Consider the following 22,853-nt stretch of genomic DNA (forward strand, 5'->3'; position numbering starts at 1 on the left):
ATGCGCTTGCGTCCCAACAAGCTGAGCGACAGCAGCACGACGAGCGGAGGAGGGAAAACCGCCAGCGGCGCGAAGGAGACCAACAGCCAAATTTTGATCAGTCCGAAGGGGGGAGCAGTGATGCAGATGCTCCTCCTGCTGAGAAAGAGAAGCCGAACTTTGAACTCTCCGGGGCGCTTACAGAAGACACCAACACCTTCCGGGGAGTGGTGATCAAGTACAACGAGCCACCTGAGGCACGCATTCCAAAACGCAGATGGCGGCTGTACCCTTTCAAGAATGATGAACCCCTCCCAGTCATGTACATTCACAGACAGAGCGCCTACTTGATGGGGAGGCAGAGAAAAATTGCTGATATCCCCATTGATCACCCATCCTGCTCCAAGCAACATGCAGTGTTCCAATATAGGTAGGATTTACACTTATCATTCTTATTGTTTGGGAAATATTTATACATTCTGGAAAGCTGTAGTCATTTATTTTTGCTGAATGACACTGAGTGTGTTATGTGCCTTTTACGTATAAAACATGTCTTCTGTCTGCAGACTGATGGAGTTTACACGGACAGATGGCACCATGGGCCGCAGGGTGAGGCCTTACATCATTGACCTCGGTTCTGGCAACGGCACCTACCTGAACAACCAGCGCATCGAGCCCCAGCGCTACTACGAGCTCAAAGAAAAAGATGTCCTGAAGTTTGGCTTCAGCAGCCGCGAGTACGTCCTCCTGCACGAGTTCTCGGACACGAGCGAGGTGGACACCAAGCAGCAGGAGGAAGAGGAGGACGAGGGTCTTGACGAGGCTCTGAACGAGTAAATCGCTCCCGCATACTTTCATCGCCTACATTCGTTCAGGTTTGACGACGACATTGTCGACAAAACAAAAAGCTGTCTCTGCAGGAAACGGAGCAATAAATCGATCCGCCAAATTTGGGACTCAGTTAAAATAATGGAACGCGCTTTGTGGTTCGTGGTGTATATTCTGTAATTACTGAACTGTTGCTTAAACCTGCCACCACTGTCTCATGCAAGACGTACTATTCTCAGGTTGTTTGTGTAATGTCTGTGTGATGCACGACTGGTCCAACATCTGATAGCGACTCACATTAAAGGAGTGCTCAGTACCAGATAAAGATATCTTGCTAATAGTAACTATTTTTTTGGGCTACAGCACAGAGTGCAAACCACAGCTAATCATCTGTGTCCACGCTTCGTATTTCAGTGTATATAACATTACTGGAATGTGAACTCTAGTTTCATAAGCATTGTTTAATGTATGTAAACGTTGCAGACTTGCAACCTGTAAGGATATTACAACTTTTCTTTTTTTTCTTTGTAGTGATGGGAAATTGATCACGGCAGTTGAGTGTTCCTTCTCAGCACCGCAGTGTGTGTTCAAAGACTTCCCTTTTTATTGTTTTCTGCTCAGAAGCATTCATAGTAAATTTTCATTTTGTACTGTAAATAAAGACAGAAAATTTGAATTTTCTGAAGAGTTTTATTGCAGTGGGATCATGTGTGTATTTTTATTCCTGGTTTACAGTTTTCTAACGCAGATAATCGGACATTAAGAAGAATTATATGCGACAGGATTATTTAATAGGCAGATTATAAATGATTTTATGGTCATTTAGTACCGAGGTTATTGAGAGAATTCTTCTTCTTATTATTATTATATTATCATTATTATTGCAAGTTAGAAATATTTCTACACAATTGGAAATAAATTGGAGGTACAAGGTGGTTTTGAGGAGCTACTGCGTTTTTCTTGTGAAATGTGACCGAGTTGAGTAATCATTCTTCACAGCAGAGGTCATGCGAGAGTCGAGGCTGTGGGGAGTAAAGTTTCGCTGTCAGAATGCCAACAGGCGGAGCAGCGGGGGAGGAGAAGAGGAGGAGGAGGGCGGGTCGTGTGGAGAGGAGTGCTGGGAATGTTAGTGGATGCGTTTTACCAGCGAAGGCGGCGACGCACCTGGGGAATTACAAGAACCAGCAATCTTGCCTTGCAGTTACGCTTTCGGTGGAAGTTTTTCCCCGATCAAGCACATGCACTGAGCGTCATCTGGAGAGAAAATGTACACGACGGAGCGCAGGCGAATGAGCCTGCGCGACTCGAGAAGGAAGGACCCCATCTGGGTGTCTTCTGGAAGTTTGTGGCAGGACTCTGAGTCTATAGACCTGGGCGCCAGCGGCGGCTCCGGCAAACAGATCGTCTCTCCAAGGACTCGGACCAGAGCGTTGTCCGTTGCGTACATCGCCAACGAGGACGCATCCGTGCCGCAGACCGAGGAGAACTTATCCCTTAAGTGTCTGAAGGAAGCCTGCGCGGACGTACACGCGGTTTTCAGAACCTTTTCATTCGAGAGAATATCCCTTGGCACCACGGACATCCTGGATAGTTTCTACAACGCAGGCAAGTGCAGGCACGCTGTCTGTCGGGCAATTTGGATGACGGCAGTTACGCAAACTCACGCCCTTGTTAAATTCACTCCACAGATGTTGCGGTGGTGGAGATGAGCGACACTTTCTGCCAGCCTTCACTTTTCTATCACCTTGGAGTGAGAGAGAGTTTCAGTATGACCAATAACATAATTCTATACTGTTACAAGCAAGACAATGACCTACAAGCTATCAAGGTAACCATCCATTAGTTTACTGGTACAAACAGATGTGATACTTAAAATAAGTCTGCAACCTGCCTTGATCAGAAACTGGGAAACACCATGATGCCTTAGAGACCCTAAAAGGCTCCAAAAACCAAGTACACTATGCAATATAAATAATAATGAATGCAATAACTGACGAGTTGTCTCAGAATCTTGAACTTTTATACCTACAGTGTTGGTTATGTGCTAAAATTGACTTATTATATAATCTAATTTGAGTATGGTTATGCAAACTACCAACCAGGCTTTGCTAGCTCCTTTGTGCTGGTTGGTTTTATTGCAAAATAACAACAGGATGAGAATTTTATTGTGTGCACTCTACTTAAAGGGACTGAGAGACATGCTGACATGTTGATAGACACCGATAGGCTACTCTGTTACATGCCAATCCAATAATTTGATGATTATTATATTATAGTCATTTAATATCTAATTGATTAATGGTCTGTGTTTTTAAATGTCAGACTTTCAAGAAGCAGTGATGTAACATTTTCATAAATCCATCATCAAAAATTGAAAGATATTACATTTATGGTGTTATAGGTCTGAGAAAAGCAGGATATTGTTACAAGAGAGTATCTTTTAAGCTTAAAAAATACAACTACGTAATCTATTAAAGGTCCTATAGAGAGCTTTGATTAAAAAGCTTAAAGTGTCCTCAGTCAACTGTCAATTGAAATCATTTGTCCTCCAATTTAATGAAGCATCATTTTCCAATGGCATGCATTGTCTTCATTCAGGAGCAGTGCGGAAGTTACACCTTCATTCCTTACGTGGTGTCACCTCAGGGCAAAGTGTTTGCCTGTGACGCCACAATGATGACTTGTATCAAAGAGCTGATGCAGCCTAGTTTCCAGCTGGAACCCCTTCTCACCCCGCTGGTGGAGAGACTGGTGCATCTGCTCAACAACGTCCACGTTCAGTCCAGGTCAGGTACAAACTGCAGGTTCTTTGCCAGAAACAACGACACTTTTACACGTGCATGTTCTCGTGCTGTATAATATCTCATCCTGTGTGCACATAGCCGAGTTACTGACGACTTGCTGATATTTGTGTTGACAGTGAGTACTTCCGGGAGTCCATTAATCATGAGATCCGTATGGCACGGGAGAGGTTCAGCGGCCAAGCCCTGAGCGAGGAGTTGAACCGCATCCAGAAACGTTTGGACAGTGTCGAGCTGCTGTCTCCTGATATAGTCATGAACCTCTTGTTGTCCTACAGGGACATTCAGGTGTGTGCTTATGTATTTACAGCTATTGGAGTGTATATGAGTGGCGTCAAGTATTTAATTTTAGCATTTTGTATATTATTATTATTTACAAAACAACTGATAAGAATATAAAGGAATCATTTAATAGAAATAAACCTTTCACTTTTCTTTGTATAATGGTCTCTAAATGCACTTTAAAAGCAAATGTTGAAAGAATCACTGTTGATGACATTAAATTGGAGTCATTATGACCCAAAGCCAGAGATCTGATTGTATATTTTGTCTTTCATGTGCATGTAGATGTGAACAAAAATGACAACTGAGGTTTATAGTAGTACTACTGATAGTAAGGGAACAGTGCATTGTAATACTGCACCCTGTTTTCTCAGGACTACGATGCCATAATCAAACTGGTGGAGACTCTGAACAACCTGCCCATGTGTCGGGTAGCAAGACATCAGAACATAAAGTTTCACTATATATTTGCCCTGAACAGGTACCCACATAACCGCCACTGAACTGTTGTTTTGAAAGTCAGCACAATCAAATAATTGGGATCTCCTCTTCTGTGGTTTCAACCGCATGTCTTTATGTCATCCTCAGCCTCCAGCCTCTGTTTGCTTTGTGTGTATACAAGGTTTTGCCGAAGCTGCATCACTGTGGTTATTGTTATTGTCTCATCTCCCCATGCTAGGAGGAATCAACCCGGCGATCGGGCGAAGGCTTTGGAAGCAATCCTGCCGATTGTGGAGATGGGGGAAAAGGTGGCGTCAGACGTGTACTGTCTCTGTGGACGGATTTACAAAGACATGTTCATGGCCTCAGGATTCACTGACCAGCGCAGCAGAGACCAGGCCTGCTATTGGTACAACTGTATTTTTTTGTCTAGTCATAAAAAAACCTTTCCACACCTGAGAAAGGAATCTGTGTCTTGCCCTTAACACTGTTATTTCACCCAATTATTTTTGGCTCTTGCTCTGCGCTTCTGCAGCATACGTTTGTTGTTTCTCCAGTGCACTTTATGCTCCCTGTCTGACAGTGTTTATTCTGTTCATTAATTATTTGTCAGGTACGGAAAAGCTTTTGAAACGGAGCCAACACTTCACTCAGGCATCAACAACGTGGTCCTCCTGATGGCAGCTGGACATGAATTTGAGACTTCTATTGAGCTGCGCAAAATAGGTGCTTTATTGTTTAGTGTCTTCTTCACCAGAGACAGACTCTGATCCAAAACCCTGCTTAGAAAATGTGGGCACAATCTTAACTTTATGGTCTGTAGATTTATTGTGCCATAAATGCTCTACTTCTATCACATTACTTTGATTCTGCAGGAGTGGCAGCCCAGGACTTTTTTGAATTCATGTTTCATTTTTGGTGATATTTTATCATAGTAGATATATGACTTTAAGTCCACATGCATCTTTAGAATAGATTTTTTTTCAGATGTATCAGACTGTTGTCTGACATAAAGCTGATAATGCACACAATAAGATACTTTTTCTTTATTCCTATTCCATTTCAGCACCCGGAAAGATAAATGAACTCCTAGGTATGCACGTTACCATCATCAACTTAATTGTTAACAGGCTGTTTTGCTCTCTGTTATTATGTCTTTGTCTAGGTGTGACTATAAGCACCCTGCTTGGTAGAAAAGGTAGTCTGGAGAAGATGAAGGACTACTGGGATGTGGGTTTCTACCTCGGAGCAAACATTCTTGCTAATGAACACAGGAAAGTCATGGAGGCCTCAGAGAAGCTCTACAGACTCAAGGCCCCCATTTGGTGAGATTTACGCACTCAGTCTCGGTCAGTGGTACAGTATAAATCATGTGGGTGAAAGAAAGAGAGAAGACAGACTTGTATTTGTTTCAGGTTTGTGGCATCCATTATGGAAACATACATCCTCTACCGTCAGTTTGCCAAGTTGGATGAGGTGAGATCGCCCAAACAAGATACAGTGGACTTCTGGATGGAGCTGCTTTTGCAGACCTGCAAACCCACCATCTCGACGGGCCGCTGCCCGGTAAGACACGTCACATTCTCATTAAAATTAGTGTCTGTTAAACAGGACCCACCTCCGCTCATTCGGATCGTGCAATAGTAAAGTGATGTGAATTTTGGACTGCTGTTTTCCAGGTTCTCATTCTGGAGCCCAGTAAAGTCCTCCAGCCAGCTATTGTGTGTGTGAGTGAGGAGGATGAAAGTCGCACTGTCCAGTTGAAACATGTCACATCCTTAAAGGTATGTAAACCCTCTGTCTGTCTTCCCACTCTAAGATCTGATCTGAGTACATTTGTCCTATTGCAAACGCCGCAGATACAGACTGGAATTTATATTGCATCATAAAAGAAAGAACTGACGATTCAGACACTCATTTACGGTTCGGTGAATCTTTAATCCGAGGAGTGTACAGGCATGTTCTTTTAGAGTCGCTGTGTGCTAAAAAGTGACTTTTCCTCCTGCCTCAGGGTTTTTTTCCTTTTTTTCCCTCGCGTATGTAAATAACAGCATGGTTGTTGAGTAATACGCTGCATTAACAGTCATATTTTCCTGTTTTGCTTCATATTTAATCTTGCAGAAAGGTTTGAACCAGTGGACTTTCCCTGCGTCTGCAATTCGGGGAGTGAGGTAAAGTGGAGTACAGCATGTGCAAACGTCTCTTGTCAGTTCTGGGTGTGTTTAAGCCTGCAGCAAAGCCAGGGAACCCAAAACACACGTAGTCTGGGAAACTTTGGCCGGCTGACAGATTTCTGTTCCGTCAATATGATATCCGGCTTCTTTGTCTTTTGTGGACTTTCTGTCGATTCCTCCCCAGCTACTGATTAATGTGTACATTAGCCTTATCTTGTCTGCCAATTTGCCACGTGGGCAATTTCAACAAATACACAAAACAGTCAGCCGGCAAACAACTTTATTGTCGTATCACTAGGGGTAGATGAAAATCACCCTTACTATTAGAACAGGGTCATGCTCTTCATCAGCATTACTGAAATAATCCATCTGTTTGCCTAATGCTGACGCTACGAAGCAAACAACCGCTACTGCATCAATAGAACAAAGACGGGATTAGGAGATATGAAAAGTGTTTAATCTGTGTCGGTATCTTTTACGTTCCGCAGAATCCCATTTGCTTTCAGGTTTTTCTAAACAAATAAGTGAAAAATGGAAATCTATATTTGCTTCTTTCTCCCTAAAGTGCCTCAAAGATTGACGAAAGGAGCTGCTTCCTGTATGTCCACTACAACTCGGATGACTTCCAGCTCTGCTTCCCCTCTGAGATTCACTGTAAAGGGTGAGTGACTAATACATTTGCAAAGATACTGCAGGGTGGAGCGTGCGTGCCTGCGTGTGTGTGTGTGTGTACATATGCGTAAGGCCGTGTGAATGACTTGTTCACCGAGCAACTGACTGGCCAGATGAAAATAAACAGGCCATTGATACAGGGTGCACAAAGATAGTCGGAAGTGGACAGGCAAATAGGCAAACCAGCTTTTTCAGACTGAAGAAATTGATGTCATCTCATTACTCTTTATGAGTCATATTTCCTTTGTCAGCTTCTTGGAAATCCCCTTAAGATACGTTTTTTGTACTCTGTTCCATCAAAAACAACTCAAACCAAAACATAGTAAGTTATACTTCCGTTGCGCCGTCTAGCACCTCAGATTTGTTTTTTGAAAAAGGGCAAAGAGGTTTTTATTCAGTTATTATTATCTATTTATCATTTCAACCATATATAGCAGGTGCAGTAAATCATGAGATAAGAGGACATTTCTCCAGGACCACGGGGCTACATGAAGACATAGGACTAAGTACAGTATAAGGGTTTGAGATTAAAGTGCAAGTGTGCAAGCCTATGCAGACAATACAAACGTCTGTCTGCACAGTACAAAGACGAGAGACAGCGCAAAGACAAACAGTTCAATACAAACAGCACGAAACATGCAGGAGACACCTCTCCTGCCATCTCAATTTAATGTGCACGAACTCAGTTTTGTTTGGGCTATCCAACATCCTAGGTTCTCTGGAATGTTTTTATTGCAACTGCTTCCAAAGAACTGGGAATAAAACTGAAACCCAGATGCAGAGTTGCATACTGATCTAACAGGACTGGGAAATGTTTTGTTTTTTATTGATAGCAACCGCTTCCTTTAATGTGCTCTCCAGTCTTTTATTAGAAACAAATTATTTTTACATTGTTTTTCTGCAGTAGGCTTCGGGTTTATCCCTGAGGTCTATGAAATGTGTTAGCATTAGGTTCTAATAGCCAGTTCCAGCTCACACTGGGCTCCTGGACAAAATACACAGATTTGCTAATGGCTCTCATATCAGACCTTTTATCTCTCCTCATTATCTTTTGTTTGCAAGGACCAGTGTTGGAAACAGGAAGGTAGCAATAGCTGTCTGTTGTTGTAGCTGATTAAAGAAGGCCATACTGTGCTTATTTACAGGTTCATAATTAGATTTTGGGGATGGCCTAGAAGAAATGTACTGGCTATGATGTTCAAAAACCACTGTACTTTTCTCATACTGTACATTACTTAAGCACAGTCTGCTCTGATTCGTCGGCTGGCCCATTCTGTTGTTTTTGCCCTTGTCCAAAAGCAAGTCAATCCCTATAGACCTCCATGTCATGTCCAATGTCCAACTTTACAGCAGAAGTAAACATGTTTACAGCCTGACACAAAAAAATGGTTTGAGTGACATGTCTGTTGCCTCGTAGGTCACTACCTCTTTGGCTTACTCTACCCATTGTTGGATTAGCTGGATTTTAGGCAAAGACAGGCGGTGCTGAGAAGGCAACGGCAGAGAAGACAGGATAAGATAATATAATCCTTTAATTCATCCCGCAGTGAGGGAATTTCCCATGTTTGTCCATATATGGAGAGGTAAAAACGTTGTAGTAAATACATTGGTTCTATTGGTTCTGTGGTCATCTGGGAGCAGGCTTGCTTGTACAGCCTCACAGCAGCAGCAGGAAGGAAGGACTTGCAGTAATGCTCCTTCACACAGCGCTGGTGAAGCAGTTGGCTGCTGGAGGTGCTGCTCAGTGGTGTTACAGCGCCATGAAGGGGGTGGGACTGGTTTTCCATCAGTGTTACCCAGCCCACCACCTCCACAGGCTCAAGAGGGCAGACGAGAACAGAGCCGGCCTTCTTCACCAGTCCGTTCAGTCTCTTTATGTATGCTGCTGAGATGCTGCTACTCCAGCAGACCACTTCGCAGCTTATGGCTGATGCGACCACAGAATCATAGAAAGACCTCAGTAGTGCTCCCTGCACTCTGAAGGACCTAAGTGTCCTTAGCAGGTAGAGTCTGCTCTGGCCTTTCTTGTAAAGTGTCCTAGCTTGTTCAGATGAGCACCCAGGTACTTATAAGGGGCCACCATCTCTATATCCATTCCCTGGATGTTCACCGGTGCTCTTCAGTAAACCTCACAGACCTCACTGTCTTTATACACTCCCTGGCCAAAAAAAAAAAAAGGCGCCACCTGGATTTAACTGAGCAAATAGGTACAAGCCTCCTATTGGATAATTACTGCATGGGTGATTATCTTTCAGCTGGTAACAAGTCATTTAACCCCAACTGATGCAATGAGTAGCTTATCATTTCTTAAACAACCATGTCGAAAGATCGTGGTCGTGGAAAAGATGTTAGTCTGTTTGAGAAGCGTCAACTCATTGGCATGCATCAAGCAGAGAAAACTACTGAAAACTGAGATTGTAGAAACTACTAAAATTGGGTTAAGAACTGTCCAACGCATTATTAAAAATGGAAGGATAGTGGGGAACCATCACATCAGGGTAAGAAGAGAGGCAGATGAAGTGATGCACCCATCATGCCTAGTGCCTACTGTACAGGCCTGTGGGGGCAGTGCTATGATCTGGGGTTGCTGCAGTTGCTCAGGTCTAGGTTCAGCAACATTATGTGCCCAAAGAATGAGGTCAGCTGACTACCTGAATATACTGAATGACCAGGTTATTACATCAATGGATTTTGGAGAGTGTGGGACTTTGTTTTGGCCAGGCAGTGTATACAGTCATTTGGCCGGAATTGCACAAATTTGTTTCAAGCTGGATTGTAGATAAATCATTTCATGCAGTTCAGGAGCAGCTTTTTTGGTGGGAGAAAGTATATTTCCTTTGGACTTTTGGTTTTTCTGGCACAGTTAGGAGAACACTTGAACTGATTTTTACTGAAACTGTATTTAACGACATGCTTCTTTAAGAAATATTCTCATCAACAATAATGTCTTCTCTCAATGTACTCCCTAGTTTCTGCGAGCTGGTGAATTCTTTGCTTCAGCAGGCTAAAGACTCTGCTCAGGACCTAGAACATCTGTCTGAGGGAATACTAGAGGTCGGTAACAGTTCTTCATTCCTTTGACGCATTGTGTGCTCTATTTTAGGTCTCTTGCCTTAAAAAATAGACTGCAGTTACTTGGGAAACATTACTAATTCTCATGCCGACTTTGACAGATTCTTGCAACATAATGTTCTATTTTCCACAAAGAGTACTATTTGCCATATATAGTATGCAATAGTGTGCAGTATTTGTACAAAACGTATGTGTCCATGTCAACAATTTCTAAATTAAATATCTGTCCCAAACGTTTTTTTTGTTTGTTTGTTTTTTATGTGTGCTTGTGAAATCTTACACAATTCTGCTGACACTCCTACTTCCAGTCACTGAATACGCATGTATGCCTTCTTCATTATACTCCTCCACAGTACATCTATGAGACCAATGAGAACAGAGACAAGGTGGTTCTTGGTAAAGGGACGTATGGTGTGGTGTACGCAGGAAGGGATCTGAGCAACCAAGTACGAATCGCCATCAAGGAGATTCCTGAGAAGGACAGCACGTACGAGAAACAAGTCTTTTTTTCCTTTATTCATCTCTACTGGGGATTACAAAGCTGCACTGTTTCTCATATAAATGCTCTATCCACAGTATCCTTAATGGGAAGGGATTTGGCAGAAATCACTCTCTGGCATTTTTAGATCCCCAGTGGTCTTTAGGAATCTTTGGGGAAGTCGATGATCGTTTAGACTCTCTTGTGTGTAGTTTATTGTCATCAGCACAACAAGCTCTTTAATGCACTGCAGCATTGTGTGCTAATAAAGGATTCTCAAATTACAACACTGGCTAGATGTCTAGGTCTCAGATTCATCTTATGTCTTTGTTCTGATGTTGTAATTATTGTAATTATATGACAGATTATGTGGAAATAGCTACTTAGATACCTGGTCATTGTCGTACTGATTCTGAGAAAAGTTTAAATTCAGTAAACATTATGTGCACCGATCAGGGATAACATTATGACCTAATATTGTGTAGGTCTCTCTTGTGCCTCCAAAACAGTTGTGACTCATTAGAGGATGGACATGGGCCTTCTGAGGGTGTCCTGTGGTGTCTGGTAACAGAATGTTGTTAGTGGGGGCCTTTGGGTTATATGGGTTGAGGGGAGGGGCCTCTGTGGATCATCCCTCAGATACTTTATCAGTTTGGGATCTAGTGAGTTCGGAGACCAGGTCAACACCTGGCCTCCGTTTTTGTGTATCTGCCTGTGTCAGGCTGCATCCAGCTGGGGATGGCTGCTGCCATCAAGGAGTCTCATTGCTATGGGGTGGGGGCGCCTGGTCTGGTCCAGGCTGGTGGTACATGTCTAAGTAATATCCACATGAATGAATGCCAGGTCCAAAAGTTTCCCAGCAGAACATTGAATTGTTACAAGATGCTCAATGTTATTTACTTCTCTTGTCGGTGGTTTTAATGCAGTGTTAGGCACTGCATGTATCAGATCAGAAATGTTAGGACATTGCAAAGTATGTTGGATCTTGTATTGTTGACCTTGTAAAATTAGGACAATCTCACATCGTCACATTTTTATTATTTTGTGTTATCTAGGTACTCTCAGCCCCTCCACGAGGAGATAGCTCTGCACAAGAGGCTCAAACACAGGAATATTGTCCAGTACCTGGGTTCTGTCAGTCAGGATGGCTTCATCAAGATCTTCATGGAAGAAGTCCCAGGAGGTACAAAGATACTAATATTATTTTCATTTCCTTTACTGTGTTATATAGGTTTTTTATGCTTTTTGTGGGGCGGCTAAAATTGGCACAAGTTAAAAGGGAGTATTTCAGACTGTAGGTGAGGAGTTGCAGCAGCTTTATTATCTTATGACACACATACAACTGTAATGCAGACAGAATAAAATTGCGTTTCTCTCTGAGATCTATGCAGACTTAATTAAGCAAACTAAACAGGTAAAGGACTCAGTTCAAATAAGTTAAAAGACTGAAAGACTTAAGTTAAGATAAGTAAAGTGAAGTAAAGTGCAAAGTGCACCAGGTCAGATCAGCAGTTCAGCAGTCTAACAGCTTGTGGGACAAAACTGCTGAGCAGCTGTTGGAAATGTCATGACCCTGCTCAAGCAGCCACAACATGTCACTCATGATGTGCATGAGTGAAAGGTATGCGTCCAAATGGTGTAGAGTGTAAGAAACATAAAGATAACCTAAAAGAGCAGAACCAATCTGGACTATGAAATGCCAGGGGGAGAGTAGCAGAGAAAGACACACAAGGGTACCAGAGGTGCTCCAGATCAACTACCTGCAGAACCAACGAGGACAGATTACTCTAATGTCATACTACGAGACAACACGAGGGGTTATCACAGAAATTAGACACTAATAATACATTAAAATAAAATTATAATACTCTTTTCTGTAAATAGTAATCAAGCAAGTATAACTGTCCACCTCTGGATTCCCTCAGCCAGATCCTTGTGAACACTGTTTTAAATATGTATGTCTGTACAGAAGTGGCTGACTGAAGGAAGTATTTTTAACGTTGTATTTTAATTTCTTTCAGTTCAGTTTTATTGCAGTGCTTATGCAATTATGTGCGTTTTGCCTGTTTTAGAGATCTCACTCATGAAACATGTAATAGTTCTGATTAATCATATTATTCTCTTTCTGTGTAATCTACAAACTTACTAATCTACTAAAACTTTTTTTCTCTGGGGCACTGGGTGCGTGGACAGACAGACAGACAGACAGACAGACAGAGGGGCGGCTGTGGCTCAGTAGGTAGAGCGGGTTGTCCACGAACCAGAGGGTTAGCGGTTCGATCCCCGGAATGTGCCACATGCCGAAGTGTCCTTGAGCAGTGCAGTGGCACTGGTGTGTGAATGTGTGTGTGCTTGTGTGAGCGAATGGGTAGATGTGTCTATGACTGTAAAGCGCTTTGAGTACCAATAGGTAGAAAAGCGCTATATAAAAGCAAGGCCATTTACCATTTACAGACAGACTGACTGACTGACTGACTCATTCATTCTGTACCAGCTTGTCCAGCCGTGAGGTGTCCTTCTTCTTAGTGCTGCCTCCCCAGCACACCACAGCGTAGAAGAGGGCACTGGCAACGATAGTCTGGTAGAACATGCAGCTTCCGGCAGATATTAAACAATCTTCGCCTCCTGAGGAAATAGATAAAGCTCTGACCTTTTTTGTATGCTGAGTGTTAGCCGACCAGTCCAGTTTGTGATCCAGCTGTAGACCTAGGTTCTTATAGGTCTGAACCACTTCTACACACTCCCTGTTGATGGTTATGGACAGGTGGGGCCTGGACCTCCAGAAATCCACTTCCATCTCCTTGGTTTTAGATGTATTGATCAGAAGGTGGTTCGCTTAGCGCCATGAGACAAAGTTGTTCACCAGATTCTTGTACTCCAGCTCTTGTCCATCCCTGATACATCCCACAATTGCAGTGTCATCTGAGAACTTCTGCATATGACATGACTCTGTGTTGTAACTGAAGTCCGAGGTGTACAGGGTGAGTAGGACAGAGGAGAGCATAGTCCCCTGTGGTGCTCCAGTGCTGCTGACGGTAGTCCCGGACGTGCAGTTCCTCAACCTGACTGATGTCTCCCAGTGAGATAGTCCACTGTCCAGGAAGTGAGTTGTGAGTCCACTCCCATCTGTATTAGCTTGTCTCTCAGCAGCAGGTAGTATTGAATGCACTGGAAAAGTCAAAAAACGTGATCCTCACAGTAGCATTCCCCTTGTCCACGTGTGAGAGTCCAATGGAGCAGGTAGAGAATGCCGTCCTCCACCTCCACCTTTCCTGGTATGCAGACTGCAGTGGCTCTAGAGCGTGGCGGATCTGGGGCCTGATGTGACGGAGTAGCAGCCACTCCATGATCTTCATAATGCTGGATGTCAGGACGACTGGTCTGTAGTCATTCAACTCTCTTGGGTATAACTTCTTGGGGACAGTGATGATGCAGGATCCACTGCACGGGGACCCTACTAAGGTGTATGCTCAGGTTAAATACATGCTGAAGGGGCTCCCCCATCTCAGGACCACGGAGCTAAGTAATCGTGGGGATACTCCATCTGAGCCGGCTGCTTTGCCAGGACGCAGCTTAGCTGTCGGTTCACCTGAGCCGATTGGATGGTGGTGGTGTGAGGGGTGGCTACAAGCCACTTGTCTGCAACAGTGACTGTGGAAGGAGATGGTGAGGGTTTTGCTGGGGGGAGGCGTGAGGGGAGCAGGTAGCTGCTGCCCTGAGCCAAAGCAGAAAGAACAGTAGAGGGGGCAGGGCTGTCGAACTTTTTAAAAAAAGATGTTAAACTGGTTGGCCCTCTCTCCTCATCCCCCTCCACAGTACTCTTCTTCTTGGAGCTACAGTCGGTGATGGTAATCATGCCGTCCAATACCTCTTTAGTGCAGCCATCCTTCAACTTTTGCTACACCTTACATCTACGTTTCTCCTTCGCCTCTTTCAGCCGAACCTTGATTTCCTGCTGTACATGCTTCAGCTCTTCCTGGTCACTGTCCTTAAAAGCCCTCTTCTTCTGGTTAAGGAGGGCCTTGATGTCGTTGGTGATCCATGGCTTATTGTTGGGGAAGCAGCACACAGTTCTGATGGGAACAACAACATCCATACAGAGGTTGCTGTAGTCAGTGGTGCATCCAGCGATCCTCTCTAAGTCCTCACTGCAGTAGTAGTAGTGAGGTTGGAGCAGGATCAAATTGTGGTCTGATTTCCCCAGTGGTGGTAAAGGTGTACCCTTGTATGCATCCTTCACGTTTGCATACAGAAGGTCAATAGTCCTATTTGTCCTGGTAGGACAATCCACATACTGGACGAAAGCAGACAGTGCAGAGTCCAGTGTCACGTGGTTGCAGTCTCCAGAGATCAGTATGAAGGCACTGGGGTGCTGTGTCTGAAGTCTGGCAAGAGTTGTGCTTATGACATCACAGGTAACATCAGCATCCGCTCGTGGGCGTATGTAAACACACACAGCGATGGCGTGTGAGAACTCCCTGGGCATATAATATGGCCGGAGACTCACGGCTAAATGTTCTGCAGCCGTCTTCACCGTTACATGCCCTGGGTTACACCACCTAGTGGTAATAAACAGTCTGAGCTCCCCACATTTCCTGCCAATGCCAAGGCATTTCCTGCTTGCCTTGGCATCCATGTCTGCTATGACTGTAGTGAAGCCCGGTAGATCCACATTAGCATACTTTTGTTCCTTGGAAATTCCAAACCACACAGAACCTGCCTCTGCATTTCCTTGCTTGCTCTGTGGCATTGCAGCATGTATCAGGGAAGTCAGGTTCAGATATGTAAATGAAAATGTGATTGCGTAACATCTGAAGTAGGCCAGTGTTAAAAGAAAGCTGGGTGTTTCCCATGACTAATGTTTGATACTTGTAGATGTGTTTTACATCTCTGCCTCCATAAGAATTTCATATAATTAACCAACTTGGGAAATTATACATTCCTACTGCTAGGAAGTTTGTCATCTCTTCTTCGCTCCAAATGGGGTCCTCTGAAAGACAACGAAGCCACCGTCATCTTCTACACCAAACAGATCCTCGAAGGACTCAAATACCTCCATGATAATCAGATAGTCCACAGAGACATTAAGGTGAGCAGGGCACACTGAGGCTCGTGTTCTATGTTCTATCGTATTTTCCTCTTGGGTTTAATAGTAACACTTTTTTCTGTCTTCTTCAGGGTGACAATGTATTGATCAACACCTATAGTGGAGTGTTGAAGATCTCTGACTTTGGAACCTCGAAGAGGTTAGCAGGGATTAACCCCTGCACTGAGACATTTACTGGTAAGGAGACGACTTTTAGGACTCTATTGAAATACATCATATGGATACATTTTATTTCTTTAATCTGTCAACTGCTTGTGCTGACTTTTATGAGTTCCTTTTAATAGGAACTCTTCAGTACATGGCCCCAGAAATTATAGACCAAGGGCCTCGGGGTTATGGAAAGCCAGCAGATATCTGGTCCCTGGGGTGCACTATCATAGAAATGGCAACAGGCAAACCACCCTTCCATGAGCTGGGAAGTCCTCAGGCAGCCATGTTCAAGGTAAAAAAGGGACGCTTGTGTTTTGTGTAGATCAGTAATGTCAGCAGACGATAGAGCTTTGAAATGAAAGCTGTGCTTGTGGAATGAAATATCTCAGTACCTTTTGGATGGATTCCAAAATGTCTTGACAACTAATAAATGGATTACCACTAATGTTGGGTGCAGCTATAGATGATCCCTACAGGATAAATTATTTTGACTCTGATTATTTCTTAACTTTTAATTTAGTGTTATCATGTTATCATTAGTTGTTTTTCTTGTTTTGCTTATTGGGTGTCGAGCTGGACATTGAAGCTTGGTCACCATCTTCCACAGCAGAAAAATCTCAAAATCTTAAAATAAAGTTGTCTCAATGAGCATAAACAATTTCAGTGTAACTGGAAATAATCAAATCTGTCATCTGCCTTTAAACAATCCCATTAAGGTGGGCATGTTTAAGATCCACCCCAAGGTTCCAGAGTGCATGTCGGACGAGGCCAAGGGCTTCATCATGAACTGTTTCGTGCCAAACCCAGACGACCGAGCCACGGCCGCAGAACTGCTAGGAGACACCTTCCTCAGGTCCTCCCCGAAGAAGAAGGCCAAAGCTCCGCAGGAATTAGACCCTAAGGACCTCTTGTCTGGAAGTAAGCATTCACTGGACTTCCAAGATCAAATCACTGCTCTTGTCATGTACTTTACCTAGCTTTCCATGTTTGTTGCACAATTATTTCTCTTCATTTTTAACAGTGACATGCATTATCTAATCACAATCTCATTGGTTTTTGCAGCTGATTATCAACGCAGTCTATCTGTGCCTATCTCCATCCTTGTGGAGGACACTGATTCATACTCAAACTCAATTGACTTGTCTTGTTCTCTGGACCTGAGGAGGCACAAGGCGGCCCTTGGAGCACAAGAAATCTCAGAGAGCCCACCGAGTACCAGCAGCTTCCTGTCGTGAGTTCGATTCTAGAGCAGCGGAAAATCAAACCCCTACTGTTTCTGCATCAGCTATGGTTCTACAGGATCTTAGATCAAACCACACTGAGGTTTCAGTTTGACGGTTTGGTGAGGCAACATCCTGTCTAGATCAGATGCCACTGTCAAAAGTTAATTTATGAGATAAGCCATGAATCCAAAGAGTTATATCAATATCTCCATTCTTTATCCTGTGATTTTCATTTCTTTACTGTACACTGATCAGACATAACCTTCCTAATATTGTGTAGGTCTACCTTTTGCTTTCAAAACAGTTGTGACTCATCAGAGAATGGACATGGGCCTTCTGAGGGTGTCCTGTGGTGTCTGGCAACAGGATGTTGTTAGTGGGGGCCTTTGGGTCCTATAGGTTGAGGGGAGGGGGCTCTGTGGATCATCCCACAGATACTTGATCAGTTTGGGATCTAGTGAGTTTGGAGACCAGGTCAACACCTGGCCTCCGTTTTTGTGTATCTGCCTGTGTCAGGCTGCATCCTCCTGGGGATGGCTGCTGCCTTCAAGGAGTGTCATTGCTATGGGGTGGGGGTGCCTGGTCTGGTCTAGGTTGGTGGTACATGTCTAAGTAACATCCACATGAATGCCAGGTCCAAAAGTTTCCCAGCAGAACAGTGAATTGTCACAAGATGCTCAATGTTATTTACTTCTCCTGTCAGTGGTTTTAATGTTGTGGCTGATCAGTATATATGAAGTCCTTGTTTTTAACGGTTTGTTGATCTGTTTGATTTTCCCTATTGCCCACTGCTGTCCAGCATACCAGACGACGTTGCATCAGACATGAGCAGTCCAGCCTCAACAGACGAGAGTGTCGGCCTGTTTATGCTGAGAAAGGATAGTGAGAGGAGAGACACGCTGCACCGAGTTCTCACTGACTACATCAGCCATGTCGTCTCTAATATACAGGAGTCTGTGCCTAAGGTGGGTGCAGAAAAGCCTCAACAGCAGGTTTAAAACACTGAATTAAAGCATTCCTGCATGACATATTTCTCTAAAGTTCCTGCATTAGGACGGACTGATTATTGGTTGTTCAATACTTATCGGCTGGTAATCATACAGATGTATTTCCACCAAATTAACTCAGAATGTCTGAAAACCCTTATCGTTTGACATTACACAAACTGTGTTGCTGCATTGTGGGCATTGCAAAATCCAGAAATGGGAACTTAAATGAAACTCAACAGCCACATGGCATGGTCATCTGAAGTGCAGTAAAGCTTGTTTCCCCCCGAGGGTATTTTGTACTGGATTTGGCATTAATTCTTCACTTAAAAGCTGCAAAATTTTATTTAGGAGAACTAATACAGTGGTAAGTAAAGTTTGTCCTTTTTCCTCCCGTTATTTTTTTCGTTTTCTCACCAAATTAGTGAATATAGGATTATTCAGAATCTAAGATATGTTATTTATGTTGTGTTTTATATGTTCTACACCTATATTTTATATTAATTAATTAAACTCAACAGTACAAAATGCTCATTTTGTTTTGTTATGAGCATGTTTTGTTAACGAGAAAAAATCGCAAGATGCAGAAGTCTTCCCAGAATGAGAACTACATCCTTTTTTTCTTGTCTCTTTTCTTTAAAGTACGGCGAGGAACTCACTGCAGACCACATCACCAAACTCATTACCTGCTTGCGAGACAACATCCGCTCTCCAGACAGGAAGCAGCTGACCAGTGGTCTCCTGAACCTTCGGGCGTCTCTCTTTGCTGCCTCAGTTCCTCTGAACAGCCTGCAGGCGGTGCTGTTTAACTTCCAAGATGCAGTAAGTAACTTCTGAGCCAAGAGACTGATTTTCCTTACACGACCTGCTGTCTGCTCTAGCTTTGGCAAGGTTTTTAAAGATTGCAACATTTGCAACTGCCTTTGAGAATCAGTCTCTTTACATTCATTTTCAACCATCTGCTCTGTATGTAGGTGAAAAGGGTCTTGAAGCAACAACAGGTGAAACCTCATTGGATGTTTGCTCTGGACAATCTGCTGAGACAGGCAGTACAGGATGCCATAACTGTACTACTACCAGGTGAAGCTGCCATATATTTCATTCAATATTATTATGTAGAAAGAAACTTTGTTTGGCAACTCTTTATCTTTTCTATCATCAGCATGCATATTTACTTTTATTTCTTTTCTTTTTTTAAATTGTCTGTACCTCTACCACTGACCTCATTCCCACCCCTTACTCTGGCCCCCAGAACTGAAACTCCAGCTGCAGTCCTCGTTTGAGATTGATGACAGCATTCCTGAGGAGCAGCCAGCTGACCCAGACACGCCTGTAGTTATTGTCCCTGACCAGCCGATGTTGCTAATAGACGCGCAGCATGCAGCACCTCTAGATGAGGTCCTGGAAACGGACAGCCCTAACTCTCCAACAGACCTTGTCGTTAAGGCCAACTGTCCCCTCAGCGAGCAACTGAGAGACCTGCGGTTAGAGACCAGGAGGTAGCTTTCATGACAAGTTTATTGTGCTTGGATATTCTGTGATGGACAAACTAAAAAATCAGTTTTGTATTAAAATCCGCTCTACAGCTAGGATCTCTATATGGATTTTTTTTCCCAGAAAAAAACGTGAATAATAGTAACGCCGACACCCCTATTCGTCAGTTTACAGGGATTAATTAGTATTTTTGAGTTGCATTGCTTTCTGCTGAGTGATGATGGCTGTGTTGTGATTCAGACTGCTGAGTCAGCTCAGTGAAAAGGAGAGAGAGTACCAGGAGCTGCTGAAGAACACCGTACAAAGGAAACAGCAGCAAATTGATGTACTGAGGAAAGCATCAGTCACTGAAGGTAATGTTATTTAAAGTACACAGTTTGTTACATCCATCTACTGTAGATACTGTCCCTGTAACTACTGTATCTGTGTTTCTATGCTGTCGCACTGAAAGACAGTTCAGATGCTCGACATCTAATATCCTTAACTGAATTATCTCTGGGGAAACTGGCTCATAGACCATTATCACAGGGAACATTTTAACTGGTCACAGTAGGGAAAGCATAGGCGTCTTCATTATATGGCTGGATTATTACTCTTTTTGGAATCTGATTCACTGTCATGACTAACTAAATGGAGCTGAGCTGTCATTCACACACCCCTGATATCCCTACGGTAAAATGTCTGCCGTTGAAGAGGCTAATCCAGTACTTCATGCAGGTTAAAACAAATATTCAGGAATATTTGCATATTCTATTTGATCTAGATTCTGTGTAATTGTCAGACCTCTGAATTTAAATAAGCTCCTTCTTCTAGTTGATTTCAGTGCAGCCACGTAAAAAGTACTTCGTTGCAAATGATTAAAGATGTCCGCTGTTTAATTAAGCTGCTAGCCATTCTTTAAGTGTTTGTAGGAGCTAAGCCTCTACTCTGACACTCAACCAAACAAGCTGCTGCATGACCGGTGTTACATCAATGAACCTAACCCTCTTTGGATTATCAATGTACTCTGCGATTCGCATTGCTATTTCTTAACACTTGTACCAGTCAATCCCTACCACGCCTCAGCCTGAGGCTGCCCGGGAGATTTTTGCCTGACTGGTTTCTGTCGAAGGCGTTGACTGGCTGATCAGCAGCTAATGTGCAGTAACTTGACTTGTCAGTTCTGATAATGATTATACGGTCTGGCGGCGGAAACACAATAAATGTTTTTGTCATGTTCAACATTAACACCACTAAACACTGCATGCCTGTAATTTGTGTCAAGGTCAGACAGAGCTTAATGGTTGTAATCTATGTTATAGATGGTGAGGTAGTGTCGGGGAAAAGCTCTAATCCAGAGACAAAGGCTTTGGTTCGGTGGCTCAAGTCCGTCCCTGTAGATCAAGACACTGTAAACAAGGTAAACTCCGTCAAAGCTCAACTTTGTTTTGTTTTTTTACACTCGAGGCTGGTTAGTATTACCCATCCACATACTCTTACTCCACACTTGTTTGATCCTGTTTTCTAGTTACTCTCTCACAAGTTCACCTTGGACTGCCTCCTCTACATTGCCTCCAGGGACGACTTGATTTACTGTGGAATAAGGTGAGCTGCCTCCCCACATCATCCACGCGCAATCTGTCTGTGGAAGAGATAAAATGTGCATCATTAGTCTGAGTTGCATCAAAAGTATAGTGTGTGAGATGTCCCTTTTGTAACATTGCATTTAAATGTTTAAATCTGTCCAAAATTGCTGTTGCAGAGGCGGCATGCTGTGTCGAATCTGGGCAGCCATCACAGCTCGCCGGAAGACCCGGCTCAGCACACAGAATGAGGACAGCGAGGACACCCTTCTTTAGTGACTGCTGATGTTGTGCATCAGATTTACTGTCAGGCAGGCTGGCCCTGTGTGATATGGAGACTCAGAGACACTGGTGAACATAAGAGACTTTGCATTGAGCATAGAAGCAGGATAGATGTTGGTGACTTTGTTCAACTGTGAATTTATTTTTCCAAAAAAGATACTGACTACTTCTTCTAGTTATTGTGCAAACAAAAGTCTTCACTTACTTTTCACTATCAACTTTTTTTTTTTTTTTACCTCTCTCAGGGCTTTGGCATGTGGGACTGTAGTTATGCTTTCACCAAATGTTGCCAAGATGAGTGTTACATTGTCTGCAAACAAACTATTTTTATGTTGTTTTTATTATGCCTTCAATGACAATGGTTTGCTGTGTTTTACAGAAAACTAACATGGATTTAATTTATTAGGGGTATACTGTATGTAACAGAGATGCCTCTGTATTCTTACTTGGGTTACTCGGACTATGCAACCTGTTGAAATGTGTTCAGTAGTAAACAGGAACATTGAATCTCTGGGACTGGCCTGTTATCTGCATGCACACATTTGTCTGTATTAGGGAAACAGCTTTTGAGGGAATGACATAGGATGGAAGAAGTGACGAAGTGGCGAACAGTCTTTAAATTCCACACGTGTTTCCTCATCTGTTTTCACAATGTTGACATCTCCTTAGAAACAGTGGCATGGATTTTGTGTGGGTGTCTTGAGTACAGCAAGTCTACTGTTCGACTTCTGGGCACTCTAGGTGAGGACCCTGTTCTGATCAATTATTCCAGTCTTCAATTCTTCAACGCATGAGGGTTTTTAGTGTGTGGGAATGGAACGTTGAAAGGAAGGCAAGGATCATTTAGTTTGGAAAAGTGAAAATCTGCACATACTGTTTAGTATACTGATTAGTTTTTGTTTCCAATGTGTCATCATTGCACAGTGATCTTAGCAATCCTGTGCCGGTTAAGAGGAGTTTCATTATTTTGATAAGCTGCACAGGAGCTTGCACAAACCTGTGTGCACGTTACTCCAGTTTCAGTGACTTCATTCAGAGACAGGGTTGGGCTCCTAGCAACCACAGTCTGCACTGATATGAGTAATGCTTTACAGTTGTATGTAAACTTTGGGCACCGCTGGGAAAATGAGATTTTCTATAAAACTGAAAAAAAATGTAACAGTAAGTGTTGCAAAAGTGGTTGCACCCTTCACATTGTAAAGTCAAATTTTAATTACTGGTGAAACACACTAGTCATTAGGAATCCAGAGCTGATAAATTCAGATTCTTTAAAACCTTGTGGTTTTTAAAAATGTGCTGCTCCTCTGAGCACATGGCTGGAG

The 22,853-nt window shown here is 43.2% G+C and overlaps 2 protein-coding genes across 3 annotated transcripts; both read left to right on the forward strand.

Annotated features, from left to right (window-relative positions):
* Nucleotides 1–5: 5 nt before the first annotated feature.
* Nucleotides 6–1,486, forward strand: snip1 (Smad nuclear interacting protein; the record flags this gene model as incomplete). Its single annotated transcript, XM_084557831.1, has 2 exons — nt 6–409; nt 546–1,486. Coding segments are annotated over 2 exons (675 nt in total), but the record flags the coding sequence as incomplete, so codon positions are not given.
* A 224-nt stretch (nt 1,487–1,710) lies between these two features.
* Nucleotides 1,711–22,042, forward strand: LOC311496307 (mitogen-activated protein kinase kinase kinase 5). 2 transcript variants are annotated; one of them, XM_084556110.1, is made up of 28 exons: nt 1,711–2,412; nt 2,496–2,635; nt 3,406–3,593; nt 3,728–3,896; nt 4,265–4,371; nt 4,570–4,740; nt 4,945–5,057; nt 5,497–5,656; nt 5,747–5,897; nt 6,011–6,115; nt 6,453–6,502; nt 7,071–7,166; nt 10,147–10,231; nt 10,603–10,736; nt 11,783–11,910; nt 15,680–15,816; nt 15,906–16,011; nt 16,119–16,276; nt 16,701–16,902; nt 17,047–17,215; nt 18,007–18,172; nt 18,836–19,015; nt 19,168–19,273; nt 19,446–19,692; nt 19,928–20,040; nt 20,989–21,086; nt 21,195–21,271; nt 21,429–22,042. In XM_084556110.1, the coding sequence occupies exons 1-28, from the start codon at nt 2,073–2,075 to the stop codon at nt 21,523–21,525; spliced, it is 3,993 nt and encodes a 1,330-aa protein (XP_084412236.1). In that variant the 5' UTR covers nt 1,711–2,072; the 3' UTR covers nt 21,526–22,042. The 2 variants fall into 2 exon arrangements, with proteins under 2 accessions (XP_084412236.1, XP_084412237.1); XM_084556111.1 differs by lacking the exons at nt 19,928–20,040; nt 20,989–21,086; nt 21,195–21,271; nt 21,429–22,042 and having other exon boundaries at nt 18,836–19,019; nt 19,446–19,618.
* Nucleotides 22,043–22,853: the final 811 nt, after the last annotated feature.

Source organism: Chelon labrosus (assembly GCF_963514085.1).
Source record: "Chelon labrosus genome assembly, chromosome: 12".
In the NCBI taxonomy this organism is placed as follows: domain Eukaryota; kingdom Metazoa; phylum Chordata; class Actinopteri; order Mugiliformes; family Mugilidae; genus Chelon; species Chelon labrosus.

What these genes read in the sequence shown, in the direction of transcription:
- LOC311496307 (XM_084556110.1), top strand. Translation starts at nt 2,073, where the DNA reads ATGTACACGACGGAGCGCAGGCGAATGAGCCTGCGCGACTCGAGAAGG. An exon ending in TATTGAGCTGCGCAAAATAG is followed by an intron (nt 5,058 to 5,496) that starts GTGCTTTATTGT and finishes GTCTTTGTCTAG; the next exon opens with GTGTGACTATAAGCACCCTG. An exon ending in TCTGAGATTCACTGTAAAGG is followed by an intron (nt 7,167 to 10,146) that starts GTGAGTGACTAA and finishes TGTACTCCCTAG; the next exon opens with TTTCTGCGAGCTGGTGAATT.